The sequence below is a fragment of the Apodemus sylvaticus genome, chromosome 6, assembly GCF_947179515.1.
Source record: "Apodemus sylvaticus chromosome 6, mApoSyl1.1, whole genome shotgun sequence".
Lineage (NCBI taxonomy): Eukaryota > Metazoa > Chordata > Mammalia > Rodentia > Muridae > Apodemus > Apodemus sylvaticus.
In genome coordinates this window covers 43122513-43143169 of record NC_067477.1, presented here as the reverse complement: position 1 = coordinate 43143169, position 20657 = coordinate 43122513, and the positions used below count along the sequence as shown (strand labels likewise).

The 20657-nt window shown below is 45.5% G+C and overlaps 1 protein-coding gene across 1 annotated transcript in view; it reads right to left on the bottom strand.

The window, feature by feature from the left end:
• Positions 1 to 7162: 7162 nt before the first annotated feature.
• Zfyve26 (zinc finger FYVE-type containing 26) overlaps positions 7163 to 20657 on the bottom strand; it is a 61652-nt gene continuing 48157 nt past the window's right edge. The window contains exons 35-42 of the mRNA XM_052185574.1: positions 19762 to 19980; positions 16138 to 16335; positions 15011 to 15210; positions 14074 to 14215; positions 13500 to 13559; positions 12208 to 12390; positions 11641 to 11685; positions 7163 to 9106 (exon numbers count right to left, since the gene is read on the bottom strand). Coding sequence (XP_052041534.1) covers positions 8903 to 9106; positions 11641 to 11685; positions 12208 to 12390; positions 13500 to 13559; positions 14074 to 14215; positions 15011 to 15210; positions 16138 to 16335; positions 19762 to 19980 — 1251 coding nt within the window. The 3' untranslated portion in view covers positions 7163 to 8902. The remainder of the gene's footprint in view (positions 9107 to 11640; positions 11686 to 12207; positions 12391 to 13499; positions 13560 to 14073; positions 14216 to 15010; positions 15211 to 16137; positions 16336 to 19761; positions 19981 to 20657) is intronic.

Genomic DNA, 20657 nt, shown 5'->3' with positions numbered 1-20657 from the left:
ATTTATGTTCATCTCATTGCCTTGTGTCTTTTCTCGGGGAGAAATGGAAGAGAGAAAAACAGTCTGTTAGTCCAGTGAGAGTCACCTGTCACCCTACTCAGCCCCTCACCTGTACATCCAGAACTTTCTCACAATACTGGGTCTGGGCACGAAGTAAGCTGGCCAAGCTAGGTGTTCAGTCAGGTCTCTTTCAATGCCAGTATTTTATTATGAGAACTGAGAGAACTATGACTTAAAATACAGAGCCATTCAGCACCACCGTGGATTATAATAGGATAGATCTGACATATAAATACAAAAAAGGGAGCCTCTACCAACCATCTCCTAAGCATGGCTCTCATTAACCCTGGCTCTCCCCTTTTCTGTGTTGTAGCCCTCATGAAGGCCATCCAGAAGAGGTAGACAGATGTGCCCAATGTGAGGATCCTTTGGCTGAAGAAACCATTTTTATTGGTCTCAGATCCAAGGCATTCAAAGGGCATCTGTTGATAAATGTTCTCTTTTCTTTAATAAAACATAGCTTTTAAATTTTGATTAGTATATGTTAATTGTTCAGAATATGTGTTTAATTATGACATTTTCACACATGTGGATGTAGTACATTGATCATATTTATCTCCATTATCCACATTTACCTTCTTTCTCCTGGAAAAAAACCTTTAAAATCTCTTTATTATTTTTTCTCTATCTGTCTCTGTGTAATGTGTGTGTGTGTGTGTGTGTGTGTGTGAGAGAGAGAGAGAGAGAGAGAGAGAGAGAGAGAGAGAAGAGAGAGAGAGAGAGAGAGAGAGAGAGAGAGAGATATGGATATTGAACACAAGGCTTTGAGCATCCTAAGCAAGTACATAAATGAAGTCAAGACAGAAGAAATGGAGTATCTATTGTACTGTATTGAAGATGAACCTGAATGCCTTCTATGTGTTGGAAACAGGAACAGAGACTCAGAAGCATGGACGGTGGGAAGCCAGTACACCCAGATGCTCTCTGTGCAGCAAACACATTGTAGGTATGGGGGTAAAGATTCACAGTGTGATCCAGACCAGGTCTAAGAGATAAGCAGTGTGAACCGTGACACAGGGGAACGGGCTTGAGGTGGGGTTCACATATATGCTAGAGGGATTAGATATAGGCAGAAGAAGCAAACTCATCTGGGGGCTGCACGAAGCTAGCTGCTCTGGCTCCTCTGACCAGGGCATCATGCTTATACTGAAATTAGCATTAGATGCTGTAATAGAAGTTAGTTTGTAAATTGCCACATGCTGTTTAAGTGTGAAGCTGGATCTAGAATCAAGGTAGTTCCCCCTCCATTTCAGACCCAATCATATTCATCCCAAAGTGTTCCCCAAGACTCACAGTTCAGGACAGGCTGACTCCCTGGCCCTGTGACAAGGAGAAAGCAGGGCTGGGTTCTGAGAATATAGTTACATTGAAGTGATTCTCTGCTACATCCTAGCACCATGACAGTCTGTCTCATGAAGGCCCAGAAACAGGGGAGCCTGTCAGCCATGGACTGAAACCTCTGAAGTCATTCCTCCTCTGAATTTGAAATACCAATGAAAAGCTGAGCAGCCCAGCCTTCTTTCTGCATTTTCCGAGCTCCTTTTTCCGAGTCCTCTATCTAGTCCTCTCTTGTTCTTTACTACTAAGCATCTATAGTGATGTTAGACTATGGATGTAAGTAAATACTGGACAAGCAAAAAACATGCTCAAAGTTCTTGAATGGGGGAAAAACCTAATCCTCAGTATAAATATACATGGAGTGCTATTATTACTGCAGTTGCCATTCAAAAATTATATTATTTAAAAAATTGCCACATACAAATACATGGATAGAAAGATAAATTGCACAATGATACATGTGTGTTGTATAAGATTTAAATTTTTAAAAAATTATATTTATATAAAATTATATATATATATATATATATATGAAAATGTGCAATTAATTCTAATCTTCTTCTCTACCCATTCTAGCACTGGGGATTAGACATAGGGCCTTACTCACCCTAGGCAAGCACAATGAGTAATATCCCATCCTTGATAATTTGGTTGTGAGGCAAATCTTTAATGGCTGAGCCATCTCTCCAGCCCTATCCCCATCCTTCTGATGAACTCTTTAAGAATGGTTGTCTCTAGAGAAAGGTTGTTGGGAGATAACTTTTCAATTTTTAAAAAACAGGATATATTCGCATCTTACTTGGAAATTAAAAGTGCGTAACTTCAGCAGACACTGCTAACTGCCACCCACTTTGGGTTGAACGTGATTTGCCTCCTTCAGACTCAGACTTGCTGCCTGGTCAGAGGCACTATTTGAGGGGAGGTTGTGGAAACTTTCAGAAGTGGAATCTTATTGGAGGAAGTCCATGTCTGGGGGCATGCTTTGGAAGGCTGTGTCTGGTTTCTAGTTCCTTCCTCACTGTCTGCTTCTTCTATGTAACTATGTGAAAAAATTCCTGTTATACTTTCCACCACCTTGTCCTGCTCAAGAGCATATGGACAAACAACCATGCACTGAGTCCTCTGAAACCATGAGCCCCCAAATAAGGCTGTCCTCTATTAGGTTGTTTCCAGGAGGTATTTAGTTACAACTAAGAGAAAGCTAAAATATGTCAATTCATAAAATAGTCATTTCATACACTATCCCTTTTATGACTCTAATTTACCTGTTTCAGTGTCATTAGCTCTGCCTATATTGTAAAATATTTAAACACCAGGACTCATGTGTAATTTTTCTGGTCTTGGCAAAATTGTTGAAATCATTCTTCCCAAGATGATTCTGATATGCTACTGGGACTCTGGATAACTGGTTGGAGACAATCATGGTGATCACATTTGCTTACCAAGCAACTGACTATGGGAAAGGCATACAATTATTGCCAATGGGACACAGAAAATGTTTTGGTAGTTTCTTGAAAAGATTTTTGAATTTATTAAAAGCTAAGGTGGGTGACTGATGGAATTCAAGGCCAGCCTAGACTACATGGGGAGTTTTCAGTACTGTCTGGGCTATGTAGGAAGACTGTCTCAAAACTGAACAAATAAGTACATAGACTGTAAATGTAAAAAGAGAGGCATAGGCAGAATTCTGTTGCTGTTGTTGCTGCTGCTGCTGCATGCTGTGTGTGGCTGAATGAGATCCCTGGATCGGCTCTAAGCATCCTCTGTCCATGAGCAGAGCTGGCCTAACAGTTAGGCTGACATGCTGAGGTCAGTAGTGGACAAGGTGGGAAGAACTGGGCTGCTGACCCAGAAGGGAGTCAGTAGGGAGTCTCGGAATTAATCAAGGCTTGAGCTGCGCTCCTTGAAACTTCCTGTTACATCCTAGTAAGTTGTCACCATTTAAATTTGGGTCAGGGTACAGTGGGATTATGTTGCACGACCTTGTTGCATTATGATGAATTAAATGTTACACTATCATTGCTAATATTTAGCTATTTTTAATCTGCTGCTAGTCTCTCTCTCTCTCTCTCTTTTTTTTTTTTTGCTTTTGTTATTTTTGTTTTTGTTTTTGAGGAGAGGATCTCAGCATGCACCGCAGACTGGATTGGAGCTTGCTACCATGGTCCAGGCTTGAATTTGCTTAGTCGTTTTGAATTTGCAAGGTAACCCCAGGTCTTTCTGGGATTACCAGCATTTGTCACCACACCTGGCTTCCTTGTTTACTTTCATCACTTTTAATTTCTTCATCTTCCAAATTAATTTTGACATCTACTTCACTGTATTTTTCTCTGCCCCCCTGTCCCGTCATTATCAGATGTATAAAAAGAATTTTTTTTTATTCTAGCTAGCTCATTATAAAAGACACAAAAACCTGGTATTCTATTTATAAGCTGTAAGCCTAGATTGGCTGGGTTCTGAGTTATTCTAATTTACATCCCAACCATATGCCCCTTGTTGCTTGCTGTTTGAGTCTCTTCCGGGATGTTTCTGGTCCATCAGCCTGTCCTCAGGGTGTACTTCTATTGGTTATATGCTCATGATCCATCTCCTCTGATGGGAGCCTCTTGCTCTCTCTGTCTCCCCCTAGCCCACCCTCACTGTGGTCTTTCTTGAGGCTTCTCACTGGATTCTCAGGTCCCATCTTTCTCTATGTACTGCCTAACCACAGTCTCTAGCCTTTTATTAACCAATAGCTTTAACGTGGGGAGCAAGGTTTACACAGCAAAGGCCGTGGGAATTCACAGTTGAGGACCGATTATTCTAAATAGAGACTCTTATTTGCCTTTGTAAACCTCTATAGGAGTCTGCCCAAATTTTAACCAATGTGTTCAGCCTGTTTTCTTTCTGATCTCCATTAGCTAAAACAATCATCCAAAGAGACATAGAACACAAGGAACAGCCTATTCTCACAGAAGAGTAATTGGTACAAGAAACAGTGCTACGTTGCCATGGCTTACTCCAGTGACAATCTAGTTCTTGCTCATGTCACAATTTAGTGAAGAGATAGTGTGGTCTGTGTCACACAACTATTAAGAGATCAATGGTGGGACTGGAGAGATGGCTCAGCAGTTAAGAGTTTGCTCCTTCTACAGAGGACCTGGGTTCAGTTCCCACAGGGCAGCTTCCAACAGTCTGTACCTTCAGATCCAGGGCATCTGATGCCCTCTTCTGGCCTCCGTGGGCACCAGGCATGTATGTGATGAAGGCAAAACATCCATACACATAAATATAATAATAAAATCTTAAAATAAAATAATGCCATTGGCTCTGCTGCTCCTCAAGTCCTTGAGTTCTCCACTTGGTGTTCTGTGTGGAGCAGGACAATGAGCAAGACCATGGGACCAGTCACTACAGACATGTCTGACTTACAAAATGTCACGTACTTGTTTTATAAAATATATTCTTCTTGCTTCCTTCTCAGCACCTTTTCCGTTTTGATTTTGACATGTTTCATTCTGTCCATTTTCTTACAAAGAATTTTTCTCATATCTCAGGAGATTATTTCTATATTTGGTGCTTTGGTAACTGTAATATTCCTACTTACATAGAGTTAATTTCACAAAGAGTTCAGTAGAGGTGTTACCAAGGATGGGGTAGTTTTTGTGAGTCATAGACCATGCTAGGGAGGGTTTTCAGTGATGCGGTTGCTGGAGACTTACCTATGTTCCTTTAAGTAGCTCCAGCAAACTCACTAGTTTACCAAGCTACACTGGAGAGGATTTATTTATTTTTTGCTCTGTCATCAGTGCCCTATGCCAGGTGAATATATGTCTGTCCACATCTCCCAAGAGAAAAATTTAAGAGAGAAGGTAAGGCCAAGAAGAGCCTGTTTCACCCAGGGTAATGTGACTATTGATACATGCTTGCCTGGGTATTAAGAGTCTAATTGCCTGGGATCTACTTTGCCTAAGCCTCAGCCAAAGGCCTCTGGCAACCCAGACTGTGTCGTGTTTCTAAACACATTGTTCATCTGTCTCACCTTCAGACAGAATGTTCCAGTGTTCTTTGTTGTGACATGTCTTTGTGTCATGTCCACACCAGATGTTTTCAGGTCTCCTTTCATTATCATTTGTTTTCTGTATTTATTTTTTGCTGTTTTTTTTGTTTAGTTTCGAATGAGAGACAGGATGAGCTCACATTTCTGGGGAGAAGAGCTGTCATGTGAATGCTCCCAGCTCAGGTATCCTTCTGCAAGCATATGGCCCGATGAGAAAGACAGGCAAACAGGTTTTTTTCTAAGCTTGAGTTATACAGGTGGTTCTTAAAAAATTTTACAAATCAGCTGAGAGTAGAAATATGGTTGGTTAATTTTTTTTTTTTGCCATGCTAGGAGTCACAAAGTTTTAAAAAAATGTCAACTCACTTTTAAAAAGGTTTCAGTGTGCCATCTATCTCCCATCACCTGAGCAAAAAAAAAAAAAAAAAAAAAAAAAAAAAAAAAAAAAAAAAAAAAAAAACCTAGAAAATTGAGACCCTATTTCAAGAACAAAATAATCTGTAAAGCTTGTGAATCTCTGTGGATGCTGGGATTGGACCAGGGTTCTCTGAGAATGCAGCCAATGATCTTAACCCATGAGCCATCTCTATGGTCCCAAAGGGAGCTGGGCAGGAACGTTCCTTGCTCTCTTGTCTTTTTGAGACAGGGTCCTATCATGTAGCCCTGGCTGACCTGAAACTCACGACCATGTAGACCAGGCTGGCTTTGAACTCATAGCCATCGTTCTGCCTCTGTCTCCTGAGGGCTGGGATTAAAGGGACATGGATTTTGCCATATCCAGCCCCCCTTTTAAGGTTTTAAAACTTACTAATATCATGTGCATAGCATGTGTCTGTGAATGCACACACAGACACTTTCATGCCATGGTGTGTGTACCGGAGGTCAGAGGACTGGAAGCGTCAGTTCTTTCTTTCCTTCTTCATATGGGTGCCAGGGATCAAACTCAGGTTGTCAGGCCTGTGTGGTGAGTGTTTTACCCACAGAGACATCTCCTTGGTCCACTAATAGTTTTTTAATACATAGGGAATTTCAGGAAGTCCTAACTGAGTGAATGGGTCACTCCAGAAATTGTTTAAGAGGAAATCAGCCAGTTGAGCTTTCTTTCCCACTCATCTTTTCTTTCCACAGAACACACAAGCAAAAGACAGGACTCTGGAACCAGGGAGTGTGGAGGCGAGAGGATCAGGAGTTCAGGATCACAGCAAGATCATCATCAGCCTGTGCTTATGCGATCTTGTCTCAAAACAAACAGAAGTCATGGGATGGAGACATGGTTCAGCAGTTAAGAGCACTTGTTCTTAGACAGGACTTGAACTCAGTTCCCACAAACCATATTAGGGAAGCTCACAACCACTTGTAACTACAGTTCTAGGGGATTCGATACCCAGTTCTGACCTCCACAGGTGCCAGGCATGCGTGTGGTACACACACACACACACACACACACACACACACACACACGTACTTACATGAATTTTTTTTTAAAAAGTGTATTTATATAAATAAAGCCATGGGGCTGGGGAGATGGTTTGGAGACTAAAAGCACTGGCTGCTCTTCCAGAGGACTCAGGTTCAATTCCCAGCACCCACATAGGACCTTACAACTGTCAGTAATTCCAGTTCCAGGAGACCTGACACCCTCACAGAGACCTACAAACGGGTAAAGCACCAACGCACATAGTAGTAAATAATAAAAAAATTAAAAGAGCCGATGAAACCAAGAAGTAGGTGGGATAGGCAGTTTATTGTGGCTTGGTTGTAGTAGGATATACAACCCCTCCACATGTACAACTGTTTTGATGTTATTGTTGCTTTTCAGGAGACCACAGTATGATGTCTTAGGTCTGCAGTCTTTTCTCTGTTAACCTGGTCAACAGTCCACCTATTTTACAATTCAAGTTAGAAGAAAGTCAGGAAAATCTGGCTGGGACATCCTAAATCAAGGGCTGCAGGACTCACAACCCAGTTGTGTAAAGTGCTTATGTTCAGTGCAAACATACACAGCCTTGAGTGTAAGCAGACCCCAGGCAGTGGGGGTCCCTGGGAGCTGTGGCGTGTTCTATGCATCAGGAGGGAAAGGCCACTGTCAGACCTCAGCCTTACGGGAGCGAGGCCTCTGCCTCAGCCTTTCTTCTCTACTAGGACCAAAGACTGGAATCTGACAGGTGTCCATTAACAACTGTTAGTGAAGAAACACTTGGTTCAGAAGAAACACAGGGTTTCTAAGCACCAGAAACAGTGACCTTAGTTTCCAGTTCCTGTTGCCTTGGTAGCAAAGGGCTTAGCTCTGGCTGGTGAGGGACTTGGGGCCACAGGCCTTTCTTTAGGGCTCTCATTTGTAATTCAGTCACCAAACTGCAGGCCCTTTCTCTAGAGCACCAATTCACCTCAGGTGAAAAGCAGGTGCATATTAACCCTCCACCTAGTTCCCCAGCTTTGGATGAGAATTACTTGTTATCCCCTTGTTCTGACTTGTCTGTAGACCCAACTCTGAAGCAAACCCCATCCCCCTCAGTGTTCTGCTGCCTCGATGACCTAGGTCTTTGCATATCCAACCCATGGCCCTGTGGAGACCGAAGGGGAGCATGAGGGATGGAGAAATGGTTTCTTAACTAATTCAAGAGGAACAAGCAAGAATGGAATGCAAACAGGTAGAGTCTAGCACTTATTCAGCCCCAGGATCCTGGCTACCATTTCTTTCCCCAGCCTCTGAAGGAAAAAGCCATGTGTCCTTACCCATCACCCCTGCAGGATACTGACAAGAGCTGGCTTTGTGCTCAGAGCGGGCTGCCTTTTCCTTCCTCTGAATGAACATGAAGGGGCCTGGCCTCAGCCTCCCAGAGCTGACCATTTATAGCCAGAGCTTTCAGATGCCTGCACTGGAAAACCTTGTGCTTGTGAGAGGTGGCGGGGAAGGCTGTCATCTTCCACACATTCTCTCTGAATTTTGAAGCAACCTTTTGGGCATTGCTCTGTGATTCTGCTGATCCCCCGTTGGGAGGAGTTGTTAAAGCATGTATGTCTGCATAGAGGGGAAACTGTGAACGAACAGGCCGACCTGGGACAAGAACCAAACACACCGAAGGTCTTCAGACCAGCACAAAGTAGGAAGTAAAGTGCCTCTCTTCAATGGAGGAGTCTCATTTGTTCAGAAAATGCTTGGGTGTAAACACGAGTGCACAAGAGCATGCACACGGGTGTGCACACATGCACACACACAGTCACTCTGAGGTAGAAAGAAGTGGCTATCTCCAGACAAACACAGAGTCTACACTTTTACATGGCACTTGTGTGAAAGGACCTGCTCTTGCCCATTCAGGCAAGAATGGTCCAACTTGCTCACTCCAACCTAGGCCAGGAGCAGAAGTCCCACTCCACAGGAAGACGGAGATGGAGGGCGTTGTGTGGCATTGTGCCTGTTGCCATAGTTTCCAGCCTATGGTTTCCAGGTTCTGCGGCCCAGGGTCACTTCCTGGATCCTGAGCCATGGGACCCACGGGAGTGGCTTGTCAGAAGCCACTGAGCACAGATGTCTTGCACTACAGAATCCCCACTGCTTTTGGCAGCCTGCTGCACCTGCTGGACAAGGGCAGCGGCCTGCGAGTGTTCCTGCTTCACGGCAATCAGGTAGGCAGAACGTAGCTTGCAACAGGTCAGATAGGCCCGAACCTGGGGATTGGGGATGAGACATTTGAAAAGAAATGACCTCCAAGGAAAATCAGTGAGCACAGAGAGAGAGAGAGAGCATCAGAGAGCACAGGTAAATGAATGGTACTTCTCGCTTACCAAATCGAGAGTAAGGTTCTTGCCTTTTACTGTTTCACAACAACCACAGGTCTTCTAGGCACCAGGCTATTGCATAGCTCTAAGTCCCAATGTAAAGAGCTGTCCCAGATTTAGAGAGTAAGGTAGGCAGAATCTGGCCTCTGTCTATTCGTCTAACTTCCTTCTAGAATCAGAACTAGTAGATATTGCCAGTATCCACAGGCTGTGACTTTACAGTTATTTGGTGGTTAGGTGATATTCTAGACTGCAAGGTCTTAGAGAGCAGGAACGGTGCTTGCCTTTCTACCCCTTGCCTTCTTGGTGCCAAGATGGCAGTCAGTGTTCATTGATGAGCCTTACATGGGTAACTGAATGTATGTGTAAATGATCATCCTCCTTTTTGCAAAGGGTTTACAGATTACCTCTCTCTAGTTGTCTATTTTGAACATGTTGAATTAAAACGAAAACAAAAACCAAAAGAGCCTTTGGGTGGGTGGTCCTGGGGATTAAACCTGGGCTCCATGCATGCTGGACAAGTACTCTACGGTTGAGTTACATCACATTACCAAATTTGAATTAAAGCCTGTTGTCAGATAACATGGGGAGAAAAATGGATACCCACAGTTAGAGGTTTGGTTAAGATCTCACCCAAGTGAGACTTGTATGGGCTACTCTTGTTTGGATCTAAGGCAGCTCATCGAGGGGGACAATGTATTTCTTATGCTCTCTAGCTCAAGACTCAAGAACCCGTTTCTTCTTGGCTCGGGTTTCATGGGCACCTTCTGGTGAGCCATCCCTCTGGGTCGAACAGTAGCAAGGCCTCCACAAGCTGTGGCTGAGCTCCCACTAGCAGCTTACTTTTTGCTGTGACAATTATTTCTGAAGTAAAGACTCTTTTATTTATTTACTTATTTTTGCTCCATGTAAAAAGCATTATCTTTTTTTTTGGAGGGGTGGGGGGTTAGGTGAGTGTGACACACCAAGGTCTCTTTAGCTTGATTCCAGTTTCCCACTACAGAAGACATCTGATGTGCTGCGAACTCCCTGAAACAATTGGATATATATATGCTACCCTAGGGAGTGAGCCCTTGTTTAAGCTTCTAGCTCCAGTTAATCCTACCTGTACGAAATACCACAAGTTGACTGGCAAAATTCAAGAGGGGAATGTTATTGCTAGACTATAATGATGATGATGATGATGATGATGATGACAATAATAATAAATGGATCAATCAGTTTTTGGTAAGACCTGTGACCCGAGGTCCTGAAAACACCTTAGAATAGCAGCTGAGAAAAACAATTGAAAAGTAGTAACAGCTGACTAGCTTGACTCTTGGGTTCTCATTCAGATTCTACAAAAGTAACTGTCATTTTAGAAAGTGAGAATCCCATCCTTCCTGAGGACCTAATTAGGATGTTGCACAAGTAGTTTAGAACATGTTCTCCTTAGACCAAGACTGAAAAAGATGGCTGGCAGGTTCCCCCGGGGCTGAGGACACCGCAGTGGGAGCAGTCCTGCAGTTGTGTAAGACGCCGTTGCCTGACACGGCGCATTTCATCACGAGGGCCTTAGCTGCTGATGGCCAGCTGGTCAGGCTTTGCTTCTGTGGGCCTCTCTTGGCCTGGAGGCCTTCCTGAAGATGGTAGGACGATTGATCCCACTGCAAGTCATAACCGGTGACACTTTTATCCTGGCTGACACTCATCACAGAGGCAATGTAAGACAAAAGGTTCAGTTATGTCCGAAACAGGGAAGAGTTCGTGGGCCCCAAAGGAGCACTGTCCTCCAAAGGGCTGAGTGGATGCTTTGCTTTGAATGTGAAATACCCCGTATGTTGGAACAACTGGTCTGCAGCCGGTGGCAGTGTTTTGGAAGGTGGTCACTTGGGGTGGGCACTGAGGTTTTAGGACCTGTTCTCTTGGTGCTTTCCAACTCTGGATGTAGTGTGACCAGGCAGCCACCTCCTCCTGTCACTGTGCCTGTCTTCCCTTTTCCACTACGATGGAATGTATCCCTCAACTGTAAGTCAGAATACATCTTTCCTTCCTTAAATTGCTTCTTGTCAACTACTTTGTCATAGCAATGAGAACAGTAGCTGATATAGTGGGACTTTCCTTCCTGAACTTTCTCCCTCTAGAATAAGGAAATCCCTGCCTACCCTAGGAACCTCATACCTGAAGATGGAAATCTATCTAGTGAGGGACCTCAGAATAACATGGAGAGTTAAACAGTCTTTAGGGAAGAAGAACTGGGAAGGCAAAGGTTTGGGCAGTCAATGTTCATCTGCCCCATCTATTCCCTCTGGGGCTTTAAAGCTGTAGTCTAGGCCCTGGATAACAAAGAAAACTGAGCTACAAAACTGCTACCATGAGGGGTGAGGGAAACAGTGCTGCTCACTCAGCAGTGGCAGCAGCAGGACTAGGACACATCTGCTCACCTTGTTGTCATCGCTGTGGATGGCCTGGATCAGTCCCTCCAGCTCCTGCATACAACAGAGACATGGCAACCGTGAGAGGGAGAAAAACCTCAATCCACTCTGAGCCCAGCTATTGTGACTCTGAGGGAGGGACGCCTGCTTGATTCCTCTCTCTAACTCAGTTCCCATTACAAGAATAACGGATTAGAGCTAATGATACCACTATGCTTGAAAACTGGGTTAGAAGGGATATTACCTAAGTGGCCCGTGCTGAGCGTTCACAAATGGATGAGGCTTTGTTTACCCCACAAGCATGTTTTACAGGCAGTATGCTATAAGGGATGACTCTGATCCCTGTCTCATCAGAACACAGACATTTCCAGATACACACAGTATCAGATGAGAGGATGCCGAGGGACATCTTCTGGATACAGAAGTCACAATCATGACCTACACAGGGAGAGGGCTCTAAGAGGAAGGCCATGGTTCCAGAGTTAGAAAGGGAAACGGATCTTGTGGTGAGGAGAAGGAGGGTACAGATAGAATGATATGGAAGCAGACCGAGGACCAGGGGGGGGGGGGGCGCACCTGAGGTGGAATTCTCTTGAAGGCTTCCAGGCAGTTGAGGAGGATGGTGTCACCATCGCTTTTGGCTGCCATGCCTGACTCACTGACACACTTGAGCAGCTGTCGGATCTCACCATATTTTTCCCTCTCAACCAGCTGCCTGGCAGCTCTGCAGTAGGTCGCAGCCGCGTCCAGCTGGAAGTCCTAGGACAGAATGTAGGATGATGGACTTAGGACAGCAGGGGACGCCCACCGTGGGAAGCAACGGACTTAGGACAGCAGGGGACGCCCACCTTGGGAAACAATTGCAGTCACAACAGGACCACAAAGATACAGGAAAGCAAGAAAGGTTCTCTTTGGAGTCAGGCAAACATTTAAGAAGTGATTATAAGGGCTGGAGAGATGGCTCAGTGGTTAAGAGCAGTGACTCCAGAGATCCTGAGTTCAATTCCCAGCAACCACATGGTGGCTCACAACCATCTGTAATGGGATCTGATGCCCTCTTCTGGTGTGTCTGAAGACAGCTACAGTGTACTCATAGTAAACAAACAAACAAACAAACATATAAATAAATTTTTTTTTTTTAAAGAAGTGATTACAAAAATTGCCTCCTCAGTATACGGATGTTGTGTCTTATGAGCCTCCAGATCCTTTCTTTTTCTTTTCTTCAGGACAGGGTCAGGGCTGGTCTTGAACACCTGATTTGACTGCTTCTACTTCCCAAACACTGAGATTTCAGGGTGTGCCACTATGCCTGACTCCATGGACTTGCAAAAGACATTCTACTTAATTCCTATGACAAATTCTCTCTCCCCTGACTTGCCTTTCTCTGGGAAATAGTGTTTGTCTGTTATGAGCTGCCTAAGTGTTGAAACAGATTATCGAAAGACTTACTTGCTGAAACTTGCCAGAAAAATAAATACACTGAACTTAGTCTAGGTTAGCCCTTATGCCACTGGCCTTTGGGAGAGATGCTCTGGCTTCTCCTTCCTGACATGTTCTCCTGAGAAGGTGAGAGCTCTGCAGTAAGCTAGTCAGGGGAGCTGTCGTACACGGCCTCTGCAGTAAACCGTTCTGGGGAGCTGTCCTACATGGGGCCCCTTGGTACCTTTTGAGAGGCTAAGGTTGGCTTGTGGCTAAGTGACACAGAGCTTAGCATTTGACCCAGTTCTGTGTCACATCTGATGTCACCCCTAATGTACATGTGAATATGCTCTTCTTGGGATAAGATTTTTTTTTTTTTTTTTTTTAAAGAATAGCATTTCACAGAAATGTCAGGTTCCCTTGGCATACTCTTGAATAATATATCGTACCTGCAGAACACGGAATGCAATTCCAAAACCATCTTCCACATTTTTCCCTCCCAGCATAACCTGAATGGAGAGGGTCATATGCATAAAGAAATCATAATTATTCAAATAGTTTCTCAATAAAAACTAAAATCAAACAGGTTCCCTGGCATCACCACCACCATCATCATCATCTTCATCACCATCACCATCATCACCACCACCACCACCACCATCATGTTTTTGTGGAGACAGGGTTTTCCTCCACAGTCCTAGCTGGGTTAGAACTCACTATGTAGATCAGGCTGGCCTTGAACTTGCAGTGATTCTCCTACCTCTGCCTCCCTAGTGCTAGTGTTACAGATGAGCCCACACACCCAATGCATTTATTTAATTATTAAATATATGTTGAGACTTTACTAAGCATCCAAGGACCAGAGATAAAAGTGATCATATTGGATTCTTGCTCCAGCCCGAGGCTCACATTCCAGTGTGGAGGATGCCATCAAGGAAACGACTGAGATAATCAGATAATTTCAATTGGACTAAGCATCTGAAAGATGTGCGCAGTCTTCCAGAGCTGGGACACTCTGCGTACCTGGCAGGCAACCTCCATTTTCATGTGGTTGTTTCCAAAGAGTGTAGGCAGGGGCAGCGTGGTGATCCGAGAGGTCCCAGCACTTTCACAGCGATGTAAGAATCTGGTCACTTCCATCTGTAGCTGCAGCGTATTCATGTGCCTAGGGGGACAGGGCAGGCAGGGTCCAGCCTCGTGAGGCTCTCGGGAGAGGGGTGTCTGTGGCTGGGTGACTGGTTCATCACGGCAACGGAAAGACCAACGAGGTGACATACAGTCAAGGGGCCTGAAATAACCTTCCAAACAGCTACGGTTGAACAAAGAAGGGCCTAGGTCCACCCACAGACACACGGCAGTTAGGGTGCACTGCGGAGGTCAACAAGTATGTACTGAGTACCTGTGTGGCAGGTACCAGAGTGAGGATGTAGGCTTGAGCCCTGACCTCACAGCTCATACTGTGAAGGGAGAAACCAGACAGAAGAACCTTAGTGACCGAGTCTAAAAGGACAAGTTAGAGGAGTGGAAAATTGCTTATGCTATTTTTTTTTTTTTTGGAGACTACATCTAGCTACACCGCTTAGGCTCACCTCAAATTCACAATCCATCTGCTTCAGCATGGTCTACCATGCCTGGCTAAGCATTTATTTCAGATAGTATACTCTAAATAGAGGGCTTGACAAGCATAAAAGGGGAAAGCACATGGGCGGAGGGTCCTGGAGGCTGGGTTGGCCAGTGGCTGACATGTGCCAAGGGCGAGGAGCAGAGGCATTGGCATGGGCCTGTTCTGCTCACTGTACAGAATGTGGGGCTGAGTCTGCCTGCAGCATGTGACCCTAATTCCCTTCCCTCGAGCACCTCAGGAGCTCTCCGCGGTGCAGCAGACACTGTCTTCCAGGGCCGATGGCTTTTCAGCCCCAGCTTCCTGCCTGCCCTGACCATCTGCCGCGCATTCCGATACCTGGACACATCAGCCGCAGTCATCTTCTTCCGGAAGAAGGTGGCTTTCTTCCTTCCAGAGCTGCGGGACATTTCCTGGAGGTAGATCTTCAGGTGGTCCTTGGCCTTAAGCAACCATGACAGCTTTTCTCCCAGCTCTGTGTACGACTTTGCTTTGTGACTGAAGAACCGAATACAGGTCATGGCAGCCCGGACTTGGTCCTAGGAGTGAAAAGGTGTTTGGGTTAGGAGAGATCAGAGACGCTGGAGGATGGGTGTCATGAGAATTCACAGCAGACCTTCACGTTCTGGCCCAATGCGCTCCATTCCAGATCCTCTCTTCTTCCCTGGTCCTCTCTGGTGACTTCCCTCTCTCCAGCAGGGCCAGCATTTTACGCTGGTAATTACAAGGTCCCAGAGACCCTACAGTGGACTGTCGGCCAAGCTCTTGGGCTGGATGTTATGTTACCCTGTAGAGATCTAAAGGAAGATCCTTCCGATTCTCCATTGAGAATGGATTCGGTCTTAATTTGGCATCAGATGATGTCATTTCTCTGATACCACAGTACTGAAAAATCTTAGACAGTTAGGGGAAACTTGGCCTCTCTACTTGCGTATGTTTTCTTCTAAAGACTCCAGCTTTCTGGAATATCATTCCTTATGGATTATATATCTTTTTTAACCTTTATAGTCCTTGAGTTAATTTTTTAAATTAGTTTTATTTTATTTTTGCTTGCACGTATGTCTGTGTACCACATGTGTGCCTGGTGACCATGGAGGTCAGAAGAGAGCACTGGATCTCCTAGGACTGGAGTTATAGATGGTTATGAGTCACCATGTAGGTGGCTGGGAATTGAACCTGGATCCTTTGGAAGAGCCGGCAGTTCTCTTTATTGCTGGGCCATCTGTCCGGTCCTACAGTTTTTGAATTCTGAAGAATGTTATTATGGACAAGATTAAAGTTTGGCTCTAAATGTAGGATAAAAGTCTAAATATTTAACAATGTTAGAGTGCCTGGTGGATTTGCTTTAAGGTCAAATACCCAAGGTCAGGGATCAAATGACTGCCTTGTTCCCTCATCTTGCACAGCCTCTCCTGCATGACAGAGCAGCAGGGACAGGAGAGGAAGGGAGGTTGGAGTGTTACCACCTTCATAAACTGCTGCAGCTCATACAGGATGTGGTAGTAGTTCTTCTTCTGCAGATGTTGGCAGGCGGCGATCAGGTATGTTCCCCAGCTCTCCAAGGTTGGATCGATGGATTCCAGTAAGTTTTCCAAAGTGTGTAGCTTCCCACTTTTATAGCTTGGCTGGAAAATGCCTTCTATGAAGACTTCTGGAGGACTTTCCTGGAGCAGGATAAGGTCAGAAGTCAGCACTGAGAGCTGGTTCTGGCAGGCTCTAGGATTTGCTATGAGCTTCAGGGCCTTCCTTGAGCACTACCGCCCATCCTTTGTGTCCCAGGATCCTCTGAGAACACACTCGACAGATGCTCCACTCTGCCCTTCCTTGACGGCTCTCTACACTCACGGGCTCTTCTTTCTCTCCCACGGTTTTCTCTCAGATCCCTCTAACATCAATTTTGCCCCAAAATACTATTGACACTATTGACACTGAAGCTAGCTAACAAGGAGCTCTACACTGCTAATTCTATCAGAATTGGTTCTTGGTGGTGCTTGGACCAACCAAGCACCTCTCACATGTTAGAAGACTGGTCTGTCATCCCCAACCAAGCACCTCTCGCATGCTAGAGACTGGTCTGTCACCCCCAATCAAGCACCTCTCACACGCTAGAAGACTGGTCTGTCATCCCCAACCAAGTACTTCTCACACGCTAGAAAACTGGTCTGTCATCCCCAACCAAGCACCTCTCACACGCTAGAAGATTGGTCTGTCATCCCCAACCAAGCACCTCTCGCATGCTAGAGACTGGTCTGTCATCCCCAACGGGACCAGCAGCTTTTGACAGATGATGACTTCCTTCTTCTTGAAAATCTTTAAGCTTAAATTTTTCACTTTTAATTGTGGAAAAAATTCTTTCTTTTGCTTCCAGGATACTAGGAACCATCCTCTGAAGGTTTTCTTTCAACATCTCTGGCCACTGAGTTCCTTAGGTGGTTCCTCTCATCCCTGTAGGACTCCTCTTCTATCTCTACTTCCCTAGTGATTTTATCCAGTCCCATGGCTTTCCATGCTGTGGGCTGGTGATATTTGCACCTCTATCTCTACTAGCCTGCTCACCTCCTGGACCTCCAAACCGGCATCTCCCATGGAACCCAGCTGCCTTAACATGTCTTCCTGCAAGCTCCTCCCACACTCTCCTCTTTCCCAGATACAATTCCATTCTTTCAGTAGCTCAGGCTCAAAGCCTCAGGACCATTTTCCTCCTCACACTCTGATAAAGCTTTTCTTAGCAAGTTTTTACCATAGGGCCACACTCAGAAGCTGCCCAGGCACACTCCCTCGCTGACCCTCACCGCCATCAGCTCACCTGGATTACTGAAGTAGTCTTCTCCGTGACCTCCCACCGCCCACTCCTCAGATGAAGTCATTCTCCTGCCCACCATCTTCAAGCAATTTTGTTACTCATTCGCTATAAAGCCCAGGTTCTCCCAATGTCTACTACACTGCATGATTTCGCTATTGCCTTCCCGACTGTATCTGCTACTAGCCTGTGCCATCTTTCCTGCTTCAGTCACCCTAACCTTTATATTTGTTACTTCCTCTGCTTGGACCATAGTCCCTCCAGCTGTCCTGTCAGCCCTTCACTCAGAGGCCACCTTCTCTGGACACCCCATCTAATATTGTGTAACCCTGATCTTCTGCTCCCTCTGTCTCTTCCCTTCCTTGCCTGCTTCTGCCTCTCTTTCTCCTTCCACACTCTTCTCCTCTTCCTCTCTACAGAGCCCCCAGCTGTCCCGGAACTTGAAATATAGTCCAGGCTGGCCTTGAACTCACAGAAATATGCTGGACTCTGCCTCTCTAGTTAGTGTGTGCTCCTGGTCTAGGGATGCTCAACCCCCGTTTAGCCCAAAAGGATAAACAGAATTTGTCCAAGAGAACAAGGAGGTCCAGGGCATTCTAGATAGAACAGTGCATAAAGGCTAATAAAGGTAATGATGATAACATTTTCGTGAGTCTGGAATACGGAGAATCAGTCAGAACTATGGAGACAGATCTTGAGGTCCAGCTGCACGCTAAGGAGCTGCCCTTCAGCTAATGACCCATGAAGGCCCTCTGGGGAGAGGAATCACCCCAGGGTGTCATGTTCAGGACGCATGTTCAGGATGCTCACGCTGAGGGCAGTGTGACAGGGAAGGATTACACAGAAACCCTGCACAAGCCAGGAGCTCAGGTGTCATCTTTCAGTACGTTCTTCCTGTATCCCTGCTTGCTTGAGGATAAAGGCAAGGCTCTTAAAAAAGACAAGGGTAGAGGATGACAGGAGACAACAGAAGGCTTCCTGCCTGGCTCTGCCAACCTCAGAGGAAGGCAGAGCTGTCGTCAGCTTCTACCTGGATAAGAAGATAAGCTGCTTACCCCTGGCTGCACTTAACCAAGACAATAGGACCTAATGATTTACACTGTCAGTCTGTGCCAGGCGGAAACATTGCTACTTCTCAATCCATGTGGAGATGGAAGAAAAGGAGAGATTAAATTCGAAATAACAAGACTCATTCTATATGACTCTTAAGACATGCTAAGCAGCTAAGACTAAAAGCTAAGCAATGGTCTCCCTTTCACTGTCCTAGAAGGGTCCAATTACCATGATGCTGGAATTCTCTTGAAGTCATCTACAAGATATACCTATTTGCAAACCGTTGTTGGCTGCTGATCTGATTTAGTGTGGCTAACTAATAATGTTTAGTTTTCTGTGAAATTTGGTAAACATCCGTTGCTGTATCAGGAAGTTACCATGAAGTGTTGAGAGATAAAAAGAAACAGCAGGCCTAGGAGAGAGCTCGGAGGGTAAAAGCTCTTGCTCTGTAACCTGATGACTTGAGTCTGGTCCTGGAGCCCATGTAATATGCAGGACTGTGTATCTGCAAGCTCAGGACGCCTACGGTGAGATGGGAGGCAGAAACAGGAGAAAGCTTGGCTTAGAGGACACAGAAGGGCCACAGAGACAGGAGACCCTGCTCAAAGGCGGAAGGTGAGAAGTGATTCCTGAAATTTATCCTCTGACCACCACATGCACCACGGCCCCTGTGTACACTTTCTCTCTCTGTCCACCCCTCCCACCTCTTTCTCTCTTGCTCTCTCTCAATAAGTAAACAGAAGCGTGATGTCCAAGGAAGTGATGATGCTCTCAGTGCTCTTGCCTCCAGTGGGAGGAGCCAGGGGAGAGAGGAGAAGGAGGAGAGTGAGTGCTGCTTCCTCGTACACACACACACACACACACACACACACACACACACACGCACGCACGCACGCATGCACACACGAGCATATGCACACGCACACTCGGGGTGCTCATCTCTGTAACAATGTGCCTGATGCCACACAATAGTCCCACTGAGCACCTCGCCGCAGAGGCTGGGCTGATTCTCTGACTGTGCTCTGTGCTTTGGGAGAAGAGATGAACTTGCTATTGCTGGTCAGGAGCGATATTTGGTCCTAAGTTAAGACTCGCTGCCCTTATTGGATGAGTGTATAAACAAAGTCTTTCATTTTGAACTGACTCTACTGGAAATGATGTCATAGTGGGACACTGAGTTGCATCTATGGAGGTGATGGAGCAGCCACTGCCCTTGTATTGTGTCCAGATGTCTTACCTTGTTGAGCAGGTGCAGCAGGGCTTCCCGAAGGCAGTTATGCCTCATGTAGAAGCTGATGATGGCCAGGTTGGTGCTGTAGTTGTGCAGGTAGAAGAGACATTCTTGGTAGTAGGTGTTGTTCATGATCTTCCCCTCAGGAACAGCCTCCAGAAAGAGGCTCTGGGTTCGAAGGGTGGCTTCCAGTTCCCTCAAGGTGGCAAAGTAATCATCATCTTGCTGGCAGGAAAGAGAGTAACAGCGTATTGTATTATAATTATGATGCAATACACTGAAGCCGGGACTTGGGAGGCAAAGGCAGGCAGATCTGTGAGTTCAAGGTCAGCCTGGTCTACAGAGCAAGTTCCAAGACAGCAAGGGCTACACAGAGAAACCCTATCTCAAAAATCAAGTATACTAACAATCAAAGGTGGAGAGCGCTGAATTTTCGCAGCCACTAGAAGCATCGGTCCATAGTCTCACTTAACAATGTGGGAAAAGACTACAGTTTTAGAGTAGAACAAGGAAGGATGCAATGCAAGCCTCTCCAGAAGGGTACAACTCAAGCTCCATTCAACACCATACACTCGTTGCTTGTTTAGTGAGCCAGTCTTCCTGTGCTACTCAGATTGACTTTGAATGCCAGTGTTTAAGAAGTTGTTCTCTCTCTTCCGAGCCCCCTCAGCTTCTGGGTAGCTGGGACAGCAGGCCCTTATCACTACGCCCGTCTCTCAGCAGATCTTAACAGGAGCTGGGTTTGATGGTGTACACAAACTTGAGGCATGATGTTTTCGAGTTCAAGGCTGTTGTGCATTAAACAAAATGAAGCAGGGCCTGAAGATGGTTCACTTGTCAAAGGGCTTGCAGTGCAAGTCTGCGTACCCCAGCACCCGGATAAAAGTTGGTGTTCTGGAGTG